The following is a 19091-nucleotide window of genomic DNA, read 5'->3' on the forward strand; positions in this document are numbered from 1 at the left end:
ACAAACTTGCTGTATGTCAGTGTCATGGTGGTGGGAAGCGGCTCATGTTCTCGTATGTTTAAAATGGGCACCCAGCCCCATCTCTTCCTGAACCCCTAAGTTGTTTGACTCATGTTGGTCAAAGCCCTAATTGTTTCTTCATTGCATGTTACATTTATTGTGTCAACACAAGTAAACCATATGCTTTTAAAAGAAAAGAATATAAAAAAATAATTTGTTGATTGATCAGTTGAGGTACCCAGCCCTTCTCCATTTTCCATCACAATATCTAAATACCACAGGCCTCAGAAGAGGGTTCCCAGCTTCCAAATGCTCAGGACAACTTTACTTGCTTTCCCTTCACTGTCCCCACCAGGTAAATTACATGAGTTGTGGGGCTCCCACCCCACAGAGGGTGGTCACCCTGGCCCCTGGGGTCTCGAGAATGAGAACTATACTCAGGTGGGATCAATTCTCCTGGGGGTTAGAATTTTAAACAGTCGCTCCCGGATCTGCTTGGTCTTGACCCCGTAGACAATGGGGTCCAGCGCAGGGGGAAAGAGCAAGTAGAGATTGGCAAGGATGACCTTGGCAGCAGAGGCTGTGGGTGGGCCAAAGCGCTGCATGACCACAGAAAGAAAGCCTGGTCCGTAGAAGAAAAGTATGACACAGACATGAGCCGTACATGTGCTGCTCGCTTTAGCACGTGCCTCAGGGGAAGAGAAATGAATTACCGTCCTCACAATCTGCCCATAGGTGTAGGCAATAAAGGCCACATCCCCCACACCAAGAAAGATTGCCACGGCAAAGGCATAGAGGTTATCCACGGTGGTGGCCCCACAGGCCAGTTTCACCACCGCCATATGCTCACAGTAGGTATAGGCAATCGTGTGGGAGCCACAGTAGGGCAGCCGATGGGCCAGGCTTGGAAAGGAAATGGTCAACCCCACACCTCGCAGCACCACCAGGCCTCCAATCTTGGCCACAACCACCGGGGTAAGAATGGTTGCATAACGCAGTGGGTTACAGATGGCCACAAAGCGGTCCAGGGCCATGGCCACCAGCACCCCTGACTCCATGGCAGAGAATGCATGGATGAAGAACATCTGGGAAAGACAGGAGTGGGAACTGATGGCTGTAGCACCAAACCAGAAAATGGCCAGCATCTTGGGCAGAGTGGAGAGGGAGAGAACCAGGTCAACGAAGGAGAGCATGGCAAGAAAGAAAAACATGGGCTGGTGAAGGCAGCGTTCTGTTCGAATAAGAAAAAGCAGAACACCATTCCCAGTCACTGCCAGGAAAAACATGAAGCAAAAGGGAAGCGAGATCCAAATGTGGGCAGCAGTCAGTCCTGGAATGCCAGCCAAGAAGAAAGTATGCGGGAAGAGATAAGAATTATTGGAAAGAATCATGGTGATCATCTCACTTAGAAGAATAAAGGGCCACTGCAAAAAAAGAAGGAAAAAAGGCAGGTTAAATTCAATGATATGAGGGTTGGAAGCTCAGGATATGTGATCTCACAAACACCACCGTCACCATCACTCTTCCCCCATAGTTGTCAAAAATAACTTTCAGTTTGTTCAATATTTCTGCAAGATCTTAAAACACAGAAGAGGCAAAACAACTTGGTCCAGTGGAAAAGCACTGGATAAAAAGTTCAGAAACCAAGTTCCAGTATTAGATATCCTAATATATTTGTGACCTGGAGCAATTCACATAACCAGATTTAAGTAAATGCTCAGGAACTGATGTTAAAAAAAAAACAAAAAAAAAAAACTTTCCTGTCATGCTCATATTCCCAAGTTCTGAACACTGATGCTAGATTTAATCAACATTGGCCCCCTAGTATTATATCACTAACCTTCATCAGAAACTGCCCAAAATCTTAACATCTGGAAAATTCCTTAATTTGGAGGCATCCCACTTCTCCAAACTTCACTTGACTGCCAGGTTACAGAATACAGGGTCCCTTATAACTTCAATATCTCCCTCTCCTTCAAGGCACTGTGGTAATAAAAACTACATAAACACCGAAGAATTTTGTATCACAGGCACATTATTGAGAACAGTAGAGAAAATGGGCAGATATTTCGTCTAGTTCCATTTTCCAGTAATTACACCACATGTATGAAATTATTCAGATTCCCAACATATTCTGCCCAAATTATCATTTTGCAGGTTAGAAAACTAAACTCTAGAAAGAATTCATGACCAGGGTCCCAGATCTATATTGTAGCAGGATCAGACAAGAACTTACACCCACTGATCCCTGAGCTAGAAAGTCATCATCTTGTCTCCGTGTTGGCAGTGACTGCTGCAGGGCCAAGGAAGAACATTCAGGGCCTCTGGCCAAGGGTAGGCAGTAGAGGAATTAAATAGCTAACATGTCTACCTAGCACCCCCTAATACCTCCAAGACCACAATTCTCTCATGTGAAAGGAAAACACAAGGGCACACAGAGACCTGAGCCAGGGTCTGAGAGGACTTTGGATCATAACATAAGTGATTTATATTCCAGGCAGAAAAGATGCAGCCAGGTTGATCTCACACTTTCCGTAACAAGAAAAGGTTTCTAGACATGAGGGAAAGAAGCAGAAGTCGGTCCAGAAGCATAGTCCAAGAAAAAAGAAACAGCACAGCTTTAAAATAGCCAAGAACCTTTTGCTTTTCTCTCCAAAAGATACGATGGGATTATTGCCCATACCCTCAACCACAGCTACTGAGGAGACCTGTGATGACAGAAGGCATGAGGGCTGGGAAGATGGGAGAATTGAGTGGACCCACAGCTCTGGTATGATGGAACAAACTCTGGACTAGGAGTCAAGATCCTGATTCAGGTAATATTTCTGCCATATGTCAGCTGTGCAACTTTAGCAAGGCATCTGACCATTTTCAAGCCTTAGTTTCCTCACAGGTGAAATGAGCATACCAAAACCTACTTCACAGGATCATTGTGAGAATCCCATGAGATATAAATGTGTCGACTCTTTCTCAAATGCTGAAAATGGTATTATTTTTCACTTAAATATAAGAAATAAATGATGCATTAGGAGAAACCTGTTTAAGAAAAACAGAAAATTTAGAGATTCAGAAACAATGCATTTGATTTAACAAAACATGATAGATTCATCCTATGGGCAGATGTCTGTATAGTAGTAACCTGGAGAAACCAGTCAAAAATACTATGTCCTCCCTAACACTGCTCCCATCTTCCCTCCCAATCACACATTTCCTCCAGCACCCCCAGAATGTAGAATTGGGTGGGGAGGTGAAGGGTGTCAAGAAATGTGGCTCTGATCACCTGAGCATCTGCTTCAAATTATCTTCAAAGCTGACTGACCTTAAGCCTCAGCCTACCTTGTGGAAACTGTCCTCAGAACAATGTAAACAATAATTACACCTGATGTCCCACCTATTCCCTCAGGACCCAGCAAATGTTCCTCATTATAACCTTATATACTAAGGAAAAGTCTGCCCCAGTAAGCTCAGCTCCTCTACCTCCATCAGAGAAGTGGGTAAAGAGAGGTAAGGTGTCTGGGACACTGATTTAGGCACCTCCACAAATGTTTCCCTATAACTCACCCTGTGGGCTTCAAAGAGGAGCAGATTTACAAATAACTAACTGCTGAGCAGGGCCTAGAAGGATGTTTGCCTGCTTAGGAGAAAGGAATTCTCACACACCTCAACCCTACCTTGCCTGGATCTGTATAACATGAAAGGTCCAGATAGACCTCAGATGATGTGCAGAGTATTGGCAGCATTTCTGATATTCCATAGTGATATCAAGACTATATATTTCCACCCCAAATAACCTATAAGATTATCCAGATCAGTAAAGGTTGGAGGAAAGCTATTTGCAATGGAGCCTGTATGTATCTCTCTTCTTTGGGCCTATTCTTAGCCTTTACTCACCAAAGAGCTGTATTGGTTGATCTATAAATAGGTGGATGAGAAATTAAGCCACCAGTCAGATCTCAAAAACGGGGTATTTAATAGGCACCTTTTCAGGCATTGCCTATAGGGATCCAAAGTAAAGCTTCTACCACCCAGACACCAATTAGCACTTCTGCCTCCTCTTCAAACAAAGGTTTAACAAGGTCTGTTCCTCTTATTGGGCCACAGGGAACAACCCCAGCAGGGAATATTTTGAACAGCATACTCTAGGGTGCCATGTCAAGAGAGGGCCAACGTCCTAGAGCCAGAATCAAGGAGAGGATCCCTACAATGAGGAATGGTACCTCATGGTTTGATGGCCAACCACGATCTGATCCAGGAAAAGTGAAGGAAAAAGCAGAAGATGGGGAGCAGCAAGACCAGAACCAGGATACAACATTACCACAATGACCCCTGTGACTTAGACAAAACCATGAGAGGAAGAGTGGGTTAATAAGTAGGAGCCTTTGTGAGGAGAACCTGGCAGAGGAATAAGGCTGGAGAAAATAGCAAATGTCCCCTGTCATTCAAAATGGTAGGCTGAGTCTTGTAGGTATTGTCATCCATATGTTACCTCACCTTAGTGAATAACTCACAAGTCCTCCCCTTTTTAATCAATATCTCTACATTTAACTCGCATCTCAGCCACCGAAATCACTCTTGAAAATGGTGTCAGATTAATCTATGAGAGGACATTCAAGAGTCTGAAGAGTCTGGACATTGCATTTGGATTGAGAGGGATTGCACAAACTGAGTGTATACAGCTTATATAGGAAAACACTGGTGGCACACATGACTTCTCATGGTCTCTTCGAATCCAGGAAGATACTCTCAGTGAGGAAAAAACTCCCAGTGATTAGTTTTATAAAGCCAAAGGGAAAACAAGAACAAAAACATGCAAATTCATATAGTTCAGGACTCAGTCATACCTGTGTGTCTTCACAATGACAATTCCTTATCAGAAAGACAGAGGTCAACATGGGCAATGTTGGAAGAGAATAGCACAAGGTTTATTGGGAATAGTCAGTACCCAAAATCAGGTCATCCTTTTAGAAGAGCCATGTTCTAAGGTTACTGGCCCAGTTCTAGAGGGAAGAAGACATAGCAGGTGTGGTTTCACATAAAACCAAGATTATGTACCTTACCCTGATTTCGTGTTATAAACACTAACATGAAGAACCCCAGTGGAGAAAGAAGAAGTAGGCAATACAGGTAGCAAGAGTAATACAAAGGCCATCCCAAGAGGAAATGAGGGAGTTAACTGGTCATTGAAACAGGAACTTAAGTCCCCAAAATAAGAAAGTCCTAGAACTGGGACATTAGTGTGAATGTGGACCACTTGACTGACACTCTACAAGCCTCCTCTAAAGTCAGAAATTGTGCAAAACATTAAGAGATTGAAAGGAGGCTGAAGCTCCAAAAACTCTCTAGAGGCTTTGGATTGCCCTGGCTATTGATACTTAATGGTGAGAGTGTCAGCCTGCTCACCAGAGGGTCACGGGTTCAATTCCCAGTCAAGGACACATATCTGGGTTCCAGGATCCTTCCCCAGCCCTGGTTGGGGCACATGTGGAGGTAACCATAGATGTTTCTCTCTCTCTCTCTCTCTCTCTCTCTCTCTTTCTCCCTCTCTCCCCTCCACACAATGGAAAAAATATCCTCAGGTGAAGATTAACCAAAAAATAAATAAAAAATGAGGCTTTGAATCAATCATTTAGACCAAAGAAAAAATATCTCCTGAGTTCCTCTTAAGGTTGTGGGAAGAAATACAAAGATTTTAAACATGATAAGATGGAAGATACACATCAAATAAGACAAAGCACCACCAAAAAGACAAGCAGAGGTACATGCACAGACCTAGAGCCACACCTTAAAATATGGAAACATCTTGGAGAGAGAGCATGTAATTATGCCCATGGGGATCAGGGAAGGCTTCACAAATGAGGCAACATTAGAGAGGAAAGTTGAAGAGTGGGAATAGAATATTCCAGAATGACTCACTAGCATTAAAAAGGACACTGAAATTCCAAAAGTAGGGAATTGTTGATAAGCAGCTAAAAAATCAATGTTGAGGTAGCAGTGGAGAGGGCAGGGTTTGAGAGGGAGGATGGACACAGACTGCAACAGGCCTTAAATACTCTTCCAAACAGCACTATATGTTAATAAGAGATCAAGGACAACAATCAATAGCAAGACAGGTATTTAAGCAGGGCAGTGGCAATGATAGACGAGAGCTTTAACAGAGTTATTTCATAGTATTCTGCACATAGAAGAAGGATGTGATATTAGAGTGGGTAAGACTTGCTGAAATCCTGGGAGAAAGCAGTGGCAATGGGTAAAAAGGAAGAAATTGGATCAAGTCTTTACTGGTGAATTCTAGCAAACATTTAAGAGCGGAAGAATACCAACCCTACGCAAAGTTTTAGAAAATAGCAGAAGAGGGAATATTTTGCTTTAGTAGGACCACATGAGTCTCACATAGGTTTAGAAGAGGAAAAGAGTTGGGAGCTGTATATATACAGAAATGTTTCAGGAAGTTGTAAAAGAATAGAAAGAGAAGGAGCAGATTCAGGAGTAAGGTACCGGGGGGGGGGGGGGGGGGACATTTGAGATGAGGAGGCATCTTGGTCAAAGTCCCAGCAGGAAACAGATGGCACATGCAAAAGGGGACATAGAGGAGAGTAAAATTAAGAATATTCCAAAAATATGGGAAGAGTTTAATAATAATAATAACCAAAAAGGGGAAGGTGAAATATACCTGGGCTGGCAACCCCAAAAGCCATTGCCATCCCACAGATCTGAGGAGCGATGGAAAGAAACAGCTACCAGTATTGACCTGTATTGACAAGAGCTGTAAGGGAACCACCTGATAGGGGCAGGAGGCATTCAGGAGAGGAACACAGACACTGGGGCTGATAGGGAAAGGTTCAGAGAAATAAATCCCTCAACTTGTCTTTCTTGTTGCCCTCTGAACTCCCACCAGTGCCTCCCATTAGCCAAATCCAACCATAAGCCAGACGACATAGACTTTAACATCTATGGGTACAGAGCAGGGTGCAAAGTTCATCTAAAGGAACAAATAGGTTTCGAGCAGCAGAGGCATCTGCATTTTATGTTTATATATGGGAGAGAGAACTCATGGAAAAGGAAGCAGTAAAAGATAAAGCACAGAGGACGCAACTGAGGAAAATAGTTCCTGAAAAGGCTAAAGAAAAGTATATGTGTTGGGGGGAGGAACAGGAGTTCAGGGATTCACACTAGAGGAGGGACATGTCTTCCTAAGCCTTCATCAAGACAGAGATGACCATCTAATAGTGGTTCCCATGGGTCTGGGGCTGAGGACTTCTGTTCCCTGAGCTGAGGTGGATACACCCCTGAGATCACTGGGGGCCTTTTGGAGCTGAGATACAAAAACAACAAGCCTTGATGCACACAGGAAAAAAGATTAAAGAGAGCCTCCTGGAGGTATTGGAAAGTGGCAGAGAAGGTCCAGGGTAACTCGGGCTCCAATCTGTGCAACAGCCCAAGCCCTGGGGTAGAGGAGAAGACGTATCCTCAGCAGCAATGGAATAAAAGAGAGGTGCAGCCAAGAGAGTGGAAGCAGCCGCAGAGGCAGTTCCTTCCATTCGCAGAGGATCTCTCCAGGACCTCCCAGCAGGGAGTCACCAGGGCCCCAGGTGAGTGGAAGAGGCAGTTTCCTTGCTCTGTGTTCCTGGCTCTGGGTCCTGGTTCTCTCCCCCAGCCTGGGCTTTCTCACTCAGCTTCCTTAGTTTAAACCTTTGAGCACCGGCTCTCATTTCCCTCAAGATCTTCACCTATACAGAGACAAAGGCCCAAGATCTGGAGAACAAGTAGGAAAATGAGACAGAGCTCTCCTCTGGCCAAGTTAGAAAGAACAGAAAATTCTACCAGAGGAAAAAGCAACTGTCATAAAGCCTGAAGCAGGGAGGCAGTTGGCTGACAGAATGGTGGAAGCATCATAGCCTCTGTTTAAATTATAGATCCAAGACCCAGAGAAGTGATAGTGATTGAAGCCACTCATTTCTGATTCAAAAATAAAATCAAGAACTAAAACTAGACATTAAATCACCAACACTAATGAAGACCATTTATCTGAAAAGCATTACCCAGCACCCCACTGGAGAGAGCTCGAGAGGCACTCTACTGAAAATCCAGCCCAGACAAGGATGTTGACAATCAGTGCTCTTTTTTTCTCTTTTTAATTTTTTAACATTTTTGATTACATTTACATTCAATATTATTTTGTATTAGTTTCAGGTGTACAGCATAGTGGTTAGACAATCATACTTAAAAAGGTTCCCCCTGATATTTCCAGTACCCTCCTGGTACCATACATAGTTATTAGAACATTACTGCCTATATTCTATGCTTACTTTACATTCCCATGACTATTTTGTAACTACCAATCTGTACTTCTCAGTCCCATCACATTTTTCACTCATCCCCCAAATCCCATGGCAACTATCAGTCTGTTCTTTGTATCTATGAGTCTATCGGTGCTTCTTTATGTAGTTTAGAAAATTATAAACACTTTAATAAGATGAAAATAAAAATCAGAGCTTACTCTACTCAAAATTCTCCTCATAATAGATAGTACATTTTTTTACCGAAAGAAATTCTGAGAATTTTCTAAAAAGCAGTTTGCTTTGGGTAGTATAAAATAGCCATATTTTGTGAAATGTTTTAAAAAATAATAATCATCAGAAGGTGTTTTAAAGTAATAATAGCCAATCAGGAAATATAATAAGATAAAAAAGTAATAGTAATGAAAAAATTCCAAAAATGCCCATGACAGAAAGGCATAACACATCTCTAAAGGGAAAGATTCAGTGGGGTAAAAATGAGTTATCACACAATTAATTTATGTTTTACATTTATACTCAAAACTATGACAACCAGTCCTTTTATTTAAAAAATAATTTGAAATTATTAGTAAGACTCTTCCCTGCCAAAGGTAAATACACTCACTCAATTGGTACTGGAACTAAAAACAGAGAAGACTGTCCAGTCAGCAATAAACCTTGAATATGTATTTGTATTTAATATTTGACAAAAAAGCACATTGTGAATTAATGGGGAGGGGAAGCCTTTTTTACTAAATGGTGCTGGAACAATCGTTTAGCTATTTGTGGGTGAAATTGATTTAGGGATTTTTCTCACTCCATGTCTAATCTCAGATTAGTTACAAAATTGATTTTAAAATAAAATTTTTAAAGAAAATGCAAGTAAATATTTATTAAAATGCTGCTATTTACATTATTTAAAGCTTAAAAATCGTGAAATAATTGATTTTAAGAGTGTCCTTGTTATGAATAAGTAAAAGTTTAAGTGTATCCACATGTGCAATTTTTTAAGGATACATTTTTAATGGAAATGAATAGGAGAAACTATTTCCAGAAAATTCAACAGATAAAGGCAATATTTCTAAGACACACTGAAACTCATGCAAATTAATAAGGTATACTGCCAGAGTCCATGCTAAGCCCTTGCAAAACATTATTTCATTTAATACTACACTAAGAGTTGAATATAAAGCAAAAAGAGAATACTGACTAAGTATATAAATGAGAAAAATAAACTTTTGAAAGTGTTTAATAAATAATAAAGGGAAAAGTGAACCAAAATTGAAATTTCAATTTTTACTTATTCTGTTAACAAATTTTTTTAATTAAAATTTCCAGTCATTGAGTAGGTATGATGAAATAGACATCCTCATGAACAAATTCTGGGTGTGTAAAGTACTAGAATGTACCTATGAAGCAGCGTTTCATTGTACGTCAAGAGTATTAGAATTGCCCTACTATCATACAGAACCAGAAAAACCTCTTGGAAAGAATATTTGAAAAAATCAGTAAAAATCATTTTTGCCATTTCATCCAGCAATTCACTTCTTGGCAATTATCCTATAGATCAACTTAAACATATCCTTAAAGATATGTGAACAAATGCATTTTTGAATTTTTTTTTACAGTAGGAAATACTGGAAATACCAATGTTCCTCAAAGTTCTCATAAAAATATTGGACATCCATGTGGGAGAAAACCATGCAACTTAACAACAATGAGGTATATCTATATAGTGACATGGAAGAGTCTTCAAGAGAATGAAGCTAGAAAAGAAAAGCCAAGGAAACAAAGGCTAAGAGAGGTATGATTGGTATGCTAACATTTGATTTTGTCTTTTATGGGAAAATAGTATATATATTCTTGTCCATGCAAAAATTATCTCTGGGAGGATTCCCAAGAAATTGTTACTGGCTGTCTTCAGTGAAAAAAAAAGGAATTTGGGGATCTAAAGCATGGGATTATATTTTTTATTATGTTTACATTTCTAACATGTACATGTATGATATTTAAAATAATATCAAAATACTACTAAAAATGTTAAGATGGCTATGAGCTTTGTATGTATCACTTTTGTATCATTTTTCAAATTCTACTCAAAGGGAATAATCTGAAAAGTAAAATATTGGTTAATAATTTATGAAATAGTCAAATATAGGATTATAAAGTAGCCATTAAAATTAAGACTCCACATTGCTTTTAATCATACTGGAAAGTCATGGTTTACTTATTTATTCATTCAGTAAATTTTTGCTGAGTACTAATTTTATGTCTTAAAACATATTGCTTGAAGAAAAAGGCCAGATACAATATTATCTCTGTATGATGAAAACTGCTTAATAAAACAGAAAAATGGAAGTGAGTAAAACAAATCTTAATACCTGTTATCTGTTGGTGATTAGATTATTGTTTATGTATTTGGATGTGCTTATTAGGCATACAAGTGGTGATGACAAATAGCTATTCTAACCTTTCTATTTAGAAATAATTTTGGCTGTCTTTATTGCTTCACTGTGGAATATTTCCTGGAGCCAAAAAAAAAAAAAAAAGTTGAGGGTCATTCATATTAAAAGAAACTGGTTTATTGGTGGGAGACTCTAATTAGGACCCTCAGCTGAACTTTCAAACGTAACCTCCTTCCTTTTTCAGGTTTATGGACAGACACTGAGAACAGGGAACCTCGGCCATGGACACCTCCACCAGTGTTACCAACAGTTCCAGCCTCCAGGTCTCCCAGTTCATCTTGATGGGACTCCCAGGCATTCACGACTGGCAGCACTGGCTCTCCCTGCCCCTGGCTCTGCTATACTTATCAGCTCTTGCTGCCAATCTCCTCATCTTGACCACCATCCAACATGAGCCCACACTTCATGAGCCTATGTACCATTTCCTGGGCATACTGGCACTCGTGGATATTGGCTTGGCCACCACCATCATGCCCAAGATTATGGCTATCTTCTGGTTTGATGCCAAGGCCATCAGTCTCCCTGAATGTTTTACTCAGATGTATGTCATCCACTGCTTCTTTGGCATGGAATCTGGTATCTTCCTCTGCATGGCAGTGGACAGATACATAGCCATCTGTCACCCTCTTCAGTATCCCTCCATAGTCACTGAAGCTTTTATGGTCAAAGTCACAGGATTCATGGTGCTCAGAAATGGCTTGCTGACCATCCCAGTGCCTGTACTGGCTGCCCAAAGACTCTACTGCTCCAAGAACAAAATTGACCACTGCCTGTGCTCTAACTTGGGGGTTATCAGCCTGGCTTGTGATGACATCACTGTGAACAAATTTTACCAACTGTTCTTAGGGTGGGTTGTAGTTGGGAGTGACATGGCTTTGGTGTTTTCTTCCTATGCTCTAATCCTTCGCACTGTGCTGAGGCTGAACTCAGCAGAGGCGATGTCCAAGGCCCTGAGCACCTGTAGCTCCCACCTCATCCTCATCTTCTTCTTCTACACAGGTCTCCTTGTGCTATCTGTCACACACCTTGTAGAAGAAAAGATTCCCCTTATCCCTGTGCTCCTTAACGTGCTGCACAATGTCATCCCCCCTGCTCTCAACCCCATGGTCTACGCTCTCAGGATGCACGAGCTCAGAATGGGCTTCCAGAGGCTACTTGGATGGCTGAAGAATTGTCCACCGAGTAACCTCAGCTTCATAAGGCCATATAAATATTAAGAAGAAAGAGGCTGTAGCTCTGAGTAGATTTGGATTGTAAACTTTGAAAAACATAGCCAATAACATCTCTAAAACTATATAGCCTCACTAATAGAAATAGGAATATGAAAATTATAATGGAATTTCCTATAAGTAGAAGTAAGTGAGGGTAAAAAAGAAGTATCTATAGCCATGGTTGCCACCAGACACTGACACTCTCATACACAGCTACCGTGCTTTGGGATATGATATACACATGCGAAAATTCATCTAATTGGCTGGTAAACTTTCTTCCTAGGAAAAGAAGAAAAAGGCCCTAGAAAATGCCCTAGAAAGTTGTTCCAAATAACCAATTAAATAAATCTAAGTTAATGTTTATCATTTGCACATCTAACAAAAATGCACACTTCTGAGTAGAAAGACACTTACTCATGTTCATATTGTCCCTTCTCTTAGCCGAGTACACAATTCTGCACATAACAGATGCTTAATAAACACTTCACTCATGAGACAGTCAGTCAGGACGCATAGGTCTGCTGAATCCTGTATATCACAGAAATGTCCCAGACCATGGTCTGAAAAATGACCTCAGGAGGTTTGCATATGACTTCACCTTGGAGAACAACCTCTTAGAAGCAGCACTGGGACCAAAGCAACAGCAGAAACCGTGAGCTTCTACACTGCTGGTGGGAATGTCAACTGGTGCAGCTGTTTAGAAAACAGTCTGGCAGCTTCTTAAGTGATTGAACAAGAGTTACCATATACCCAGCAATTTGGGGTAGATACCCAAAATAAATTGAAAACATATTCCACACAAAAATCTGCACATGGGCGTTAATAACAACATTATAATACCAAAAATGAAAGCAACCCAAACATGCATCTCCTGATGAATAGATTGACAAACGTGATGTATACATACAATGAAATAGTATCCAGCCAGGAAAAGTAAAGGAGAACTGACACATGCTCCAACAGGGGCGAGCCTTGAAAATATTGTGCTGAGAGAAGCCAGACAGAAAAAGACACATATTTTATCATTCCATTTATATTAAATGTCCAAAATAGGCAAATCCATAAGGACAGAAAGCAGATAAGTGATAGCCATGGGAGAAGGGAATGGAAAAATGGGGAACAACTGCTTAATGGGTACAGGGCTTCTTTTGAGGGTGTTGAAAATTTCTGTAACTAGAAGTGAGAGCTGCACAACATTGTGAATGTACTGGAAGCCACTTCAAAATGGTTAAAATGATGAATGTTAGGTTATGTGAAATTTCACCTCAATTTAAAAAAAAAACAAAAAACATCACTTTCTTCTTGCAATGTCTCTCCAGTCTTTTCCACTAACAAAGTTGAGCATCATTCCAGCTGACAAAGGCTTTTAAAGGGCCCAGATCCCCTTTCACAGAGCAAGGCAAAAAGCATGAGTTTTTAGCTTAGTCACAATAAGTTGATCACCAGCACAGTTCACACCTTTGACTACTCAACTTCCATATATACCCTTTTCTACACATCTGAATTCTCATACAACAGTAAAACAACTCCACATTTCTATTTTAAAAGATACAGCTGTTCTTTGTACAAAAATGAATTCTCACTTTTTCCCAAAATAACAAGATGCACAGTCCCAACAGTCATTGTATGCATTGCTGGATGTATTACCTATTCCTTAAATTCAGTCATGGTCCCACTGAATCTTCTGTTACCGAAAGACTAAATTGTAAAGTTACTTTCTAATAATTTATTTATAAAATTACAATGGAAAAGGGAGAAAAGGAAATGGTTAGCATAAGAAATAAAAGCTTAAATATAAAAAGCAAAAACATTCATAGCTACTAGCTTTAATGTCTATAATTGTTCACAAGTTCATGATTGATATCTACTATATATCTTCCAACTCTGTCAAAGCTTGGTAGAGTATTCAAAACCTTTATTCCTAAAGGCTCTGAATTCTCACTCATCCTGCTAAAGATTTAGCATCCTGCTAAGGATTTAGCATCTTTTTTCATTGGTATAGTTTTCTATCAACCTTTACTATTGGACATGGAAATACTCAGAGGTCCTTCAGAGAATACCCTGTGTTTCCAACACAGTCTACTTGTTTCCATTCTATAGAAGCAATTTAATTTCTCTTTGGGTAATTGGGATTAATCACTCCAGATTATTTATTAATCCCTTTTTTATTCATGGTATAAAACAGTAAAATGGGTCCCTTGATATGAGGATATATAAACACAGAGTCCAAATTAAAATATTTTCTGTTCTAATCCTCTGATGATATTTGAAGCATTTGTTTCCATTACCAACAATGCAAATCAAAATCTAGAATATGTGCCTATTTCATCAATCAGGACACATCAGTACCCTCCTGGGCCAATGGAATTCACTTGCTAGCTTCATGTCAGTCTGGATAGTGGCCCACAATGGTCTTATGTTTCTGGTTGTTTCAACTGACAAACAGATATATTTTTTGAGCTTATTCAAAGGAAGTCAGAGGATTTCACTGACTACTTATCTATTTATTTACTTATTGCCCATCATAGCATCACAAGAATAATCTCATAACCACTCATCTCACCTACCTAGGAAGACTCCTTCAAGAAGTGGATTAGAACATCTACCTGTTGGTTCTAGTCCACTTCTGAATTCAGAAGAGGGTTTTTCTGATGAGCATCAATATGCACCTCTTTCATCTCTCCTTTTCTGAGTTCATAATGTTCCACTTTATTTTGCTCGCCACACTAAGATGTCCTTTATTACTCAATCATGTAAGATCCATTTTAGACCATATCACCAATTTATTGTCTGTAGTCAAAAATAGGTAAAATTTCATCCCATTATATTGTCAATGTCATTAAGTTCTTTTAATGCCAGGAAGAAACCCATTGAGAAGATTCACCATTCCTTTGGAAAAGGTGATTTGTGAAAGCTATCGCAGAGAACAGTCTTTCCCAGAGCAGACTGACATTCTGTTTCAGAAGGTAATTTTAGGTATCTATAGATTTTCTGGGCTACCTTGTAACATCAGCTGTAGAGAAGAAGCCTACTTGAGAAATGCTTGCCAGTGATCTTCCGTTGGAAATCTATATTCTTTCTCTCCATAGACTTTTCAGTGTCCTGAACAACACACTATTACTCCCAAATCCTTCTTGATTGAAATTTCACATTTTTTATCAGTATATAAATATGTATTGTTACTAAACTTAAGAACGTAAATAATCACTGTTCAAACAGAACTGCTTATTTTCCTGAAAATGTTCTTTTACAATCAAGAAGCAAATTTCTAAAATGTTCTGACAAATCTCTGACTTTCTTTGGCTATAACTTGACAATAACTTATGACTCAATATGTCTTAATTTTAGCAAACTACAGCTCACCTTGCATCATATTACAAAACCCAATCTACTTTATATTCTATTTTACAAAATTGCTGAAATAGTAGGTGTATTTGCTGTGGGAAAAATATAGATTTCACATATTGATCAAAATATATAATGTATTCAATCTCCATAAATTATTATTAACAGGACTTTTATTTTCAATTTCATTTTTTGAAGTTAGCTTTCAAAAATCCCCATTTACCTGCATGTTGCTTAAAGAGTGATGCCAGAAATTCTGACAGTCAGATACTAACTGGGAACACAACAACACTCATGAGAAAGGGTAAAAAGTCGCTGGGTATGATCACCTGCATCACACTTTGAAATTCCTCTAGGCTTCTCCCCAACTCAACCTCCTCAATATTCACTCATCTGTTTGATCTTCAGCAAACAGCCACTAAGGCTCAGCGCTAGTCTAGGTGCTGTGAACAAAAGTGACAAAAACCATGTTCTCAGGGAGCTTACATTTTAGTGTGAGCGAAAGAAAAGAAAAACAAATAAATGACTTCATAATATGGCATGTCCCAATTTGTGCCATGGCAATAACTAAAGCAGAGAATGATAGAGTCAGAGATTGCCGTTTCAGGTTGGCTGATCGGAGAAGACTTCTCTCACTAAGGAGCATTTAATCTGAACACAAATTCAATATTACTTTTTTATTCCCGTTAACACCGAAATACAATGTAATGAAAGGCAAGAGAGGCAAGTGGTTCTAGAAGAAGGAACTGACAAACACAAACATGGAGAGGGCTCAGGTAAGATTAAGCTCTAAAATTATCCCATTATTTTTTGCATTTTGAAGTCATTGGCGGTTTCTGTGTGATGCTGACAGAATTACTCTGCAGGACAGTAAGAGGTATGTAGGAGGTGACGGTGAGGAAGCCACATAAAGGGGTGGCTTGCGGCATTCCTGAGGCAGGTAACAGGGGCACTCTTCACAAAGCATATGGAGTAAAGATACGTGTGGAGATCGGGAGACTTCAAAAGCATCCCGAGGAGGGGCCCCATTCAGCAAACAAGTGAGAATTCATCCCTGAGGATGCTGGGGCGAGGAGTGGCCACCTGGCAGGCGGCCCTGCAGTTAGAGTTCTGCGGGTCTGCTCCCAGAAGTTACTTAGCTAACCCCTAAGAGCACTGGGTCCTAAGTGGGTTAAAAGTGACGCAACAGTAGCGGGCGTTCTCAGAATATTGGCGATTGGGTCAGAAAACAGGGCAGTGACACACATGGCTAAAAACAACCATGCCCCGTGAGGTATGGCGAACAAGCTTGAACCATAAATCAAGCTATTGGCATACCCTACAACAGGTTGCATCAAGCAAATACAACAGCATCCCCAGATTGCCTACTAGAAAGGAAATCAGCCAACCAATGACCAAGTTGGCTTGGTCTAAGACAGGTTTTGTCCTGACCATAGGCCCCTGGCCTCTCTATTCTTATAGCATTTCCTTCAGAAAATGTATAACTATAAATTGTTTCTCTGCACCTTTGTAGTGTATGTAAATCATCTCCTAACCTCTTGCCAGTTATACAACCCAGGAAATGTCTTTCCCAAGGACCTGGAAACCATCTCCTGAAACGCAAACATTGAAGGAGATACCCCATCTCTCAGTCTCTGTGGAGAGTAGGAGCCTAGCTTCCTTGGGCGCCAATTAGCAAACACAGATGGCCTCATCACAGACAAAGAGATGTGCAATCTCAGGAATAAGTCAATGTGCTTGACACATCTCATTGATCAACCTCTCTCTAGAGTCCTTTAGTACTTTTCCACTTGGTCACCCCAGGGCTTAAACCCACTGCACCTGACATCTTACCTTAGTCCTATTGAGCCTTTTGTTTTAGCAGAACTGGGTATCCAGTTGGTCTGTGTTCTCTTCCCCATTGCTGGCAGTAATGTCAGAATAAAATCAACTTCCATTTGCTCGTACTGCTTAGTGCAATGTTTCTTTAACACCAAATACAACCATCTATTTTAGCAAAACCAACACAAATAGTGGTATTGACGTGAATAAGCACAACTCACAACTCAAGCTCTTTTCAAGGTAACCCTCTCGATGCCAACTCTACTTCAGGATTTCAGTCACTCATCCTTTCAGGTCTAGAGGCGATGACAAGTGCTCTTATTAGCCCTAGGTAATTGCACTATCAGGTGGGATCTCTTACTGACCACATCCTTATAAATAAGCCCTTTGTAAGTAATCCCTTCTCAAATTATTATAATTTGAGAAATAAGCAGTGTTGACAAGGTTGTAGATAAAGGGAACTCTTGTGCTCTGTTGGTAGGAATGGAAATTGATGCAGCCACTATGAAAAACAGTATGAAGTTTCTTCAAAAAATTAAAAATAGAATTACCATATGATCCAGCAATTCCACTTCTGGGTATTTATCCAAAGAAAATAAAACACTAATTTGAAAATATATACACATCCCCATGTTCACAAATTAAGTGTCCATTGATAGATGAGTGGATAAAGGAAATGTGAGAGATGTATATATAATGGAATACTATTCACCCTTAAAAAAGAGTGAAATTTTGCCATTTGTGACAACATGGATGGACCTGAGGGCATTGTGCTAAGTGAAATAAGTCAGACAGAGAAAGATAAATACTGTATGATCTCATTTATATGTGGGATTTTTAAAATCATGTTTGTGGATACTGAGAACAAATTGGTGGTTGCCAGAGGCAGGGGCAGAGGTGGGAATACGTGAAGGGAGTCAAGAGGTACAAAGTTCCAGTTATAAAATAAATAAGTCATGGATTGTATTATATGGCACAGTGGCTATAATTAATAATACAGGTGATCCTTGAACAATGCAGTATTTGAACTGTAGGGGTCCACTTATATGCTGATTTTTTTCAATAAATATACAGTGTGTCCTCCAGGTCCCCAGCTTTCCCATCCAAGGGAAATACTATTTTTGATCCACAGTTGGGAATCCGAAGATGCAGAGGGTTGACTGTATACATTGTTTTATTCCATTTCATATAAGGCACCTGAGCAGCCACAGAGTTTTGGTATGGGGCAGGAGGAGTCCTAGAACCAATCCCCCATGGACACTGAAGGACAACTGTATTTAAGTTTTGGGGGAGTGAAAAGTTATACACAGACTTTCAACTTCCCTGGGGTTGGGACCCTTAAACCCCCACATTGTTCAAGGGTCAACTATACTGCATTGCATATTTGAAATCTGCTGAGAGAAGGTAACTCTTAATAGTTGTCATCACAAGAAAAAAAATTTTATAACTATATGTGATGATGGATGTTAACTAGACTTATTTTGGTGGTCATTTCGCAATATGTACAAATACTGAATCATTATGTTGTACACCTGAAACTAATATAACATTACATGCCAATTATACCTCAATAAAGAGAATTTTTTTAACTATTCTAATTTGAATGGGCCATCTGTTCCCTATTGACACTCTAGCTACTACAATGCTCATTCGATTAGGTAATACGGGAGTCATTAGCAAGAGCAGTTTCAACATCCTGATAGGACAGATTTTAGATGCCATAGGTTAAAAAGGTGAGGAAGGAAATATTATATTGAAAGATAACTCTTTCAAGAGGATGAGTCAGTGAAAGGCAGAGCCTGAGGACATAGGAGTGAAACTGGGAAGTGCTGTAGTAAGACCTAGGCAGAAGTGTGTGGAGTCCAGATAATTTTTGAAGTTGGTAGTCCTTGGACTCTTTATATATTGAGGTGCATGATACCGGAGAGAGGAAGACTGTTGACATAGGAAAAAGATGTTTCTGCTATGTCACT

At 39.9% G+C, this 19091-nt stretch overlaps 2 protein-coding genes across 2 annotated transcripts; one reads left to right on the forward strand and one right to left on the reverse strand.

Annotated features, from left to right (window-relative positions):
* Positions 1 to 437: 437 nt before the first annotated feature.
* Positions 438 to 1400, reverse strand: LOC107540501 (olfactory receptor 52K1-like). Its single transcript, XM_016217272.2, has one exon. It carries the CDS (start codon positions 1398 to 1400, stop codon positions 438 to 440), a length of 963 nt encoding a protein of 320 aa, XP_016072758.2.
* Positions 1401 to 10962: 9562 nt separating this feature from the next.
* LOC107540475 (olfactory receptor 56B4-like) lies at positions 10963 to 11958 on the forward strand. The gene has a single exon (XM_016217247.2). It carries the CDS (start codon positions 10963 to 10965, stop codon positions 11956 to 11958), a length of 996 nt encoding a protein of 331 aa, XP_016072733.2.
* The last annotated feature ends 7133 nt before the right edge of the window (positions 11959 to 19091 follow it).

This window comes from Miniopterus natalensis, chromosome 11 (genome assembly GCF_054644295.1).
Source record: "Miniopterus natalensis isolate mMinNat1 chromosome 11, mMinNat1.hap1, whole genome shotgun sequence".
Classification (NCBI taxonomy): Eukaryota; Metazoa; Chordata; class Mammalia; order Chiroptera; family Miniopteridae; genus Miniopterus; species Miniopterus natalensis.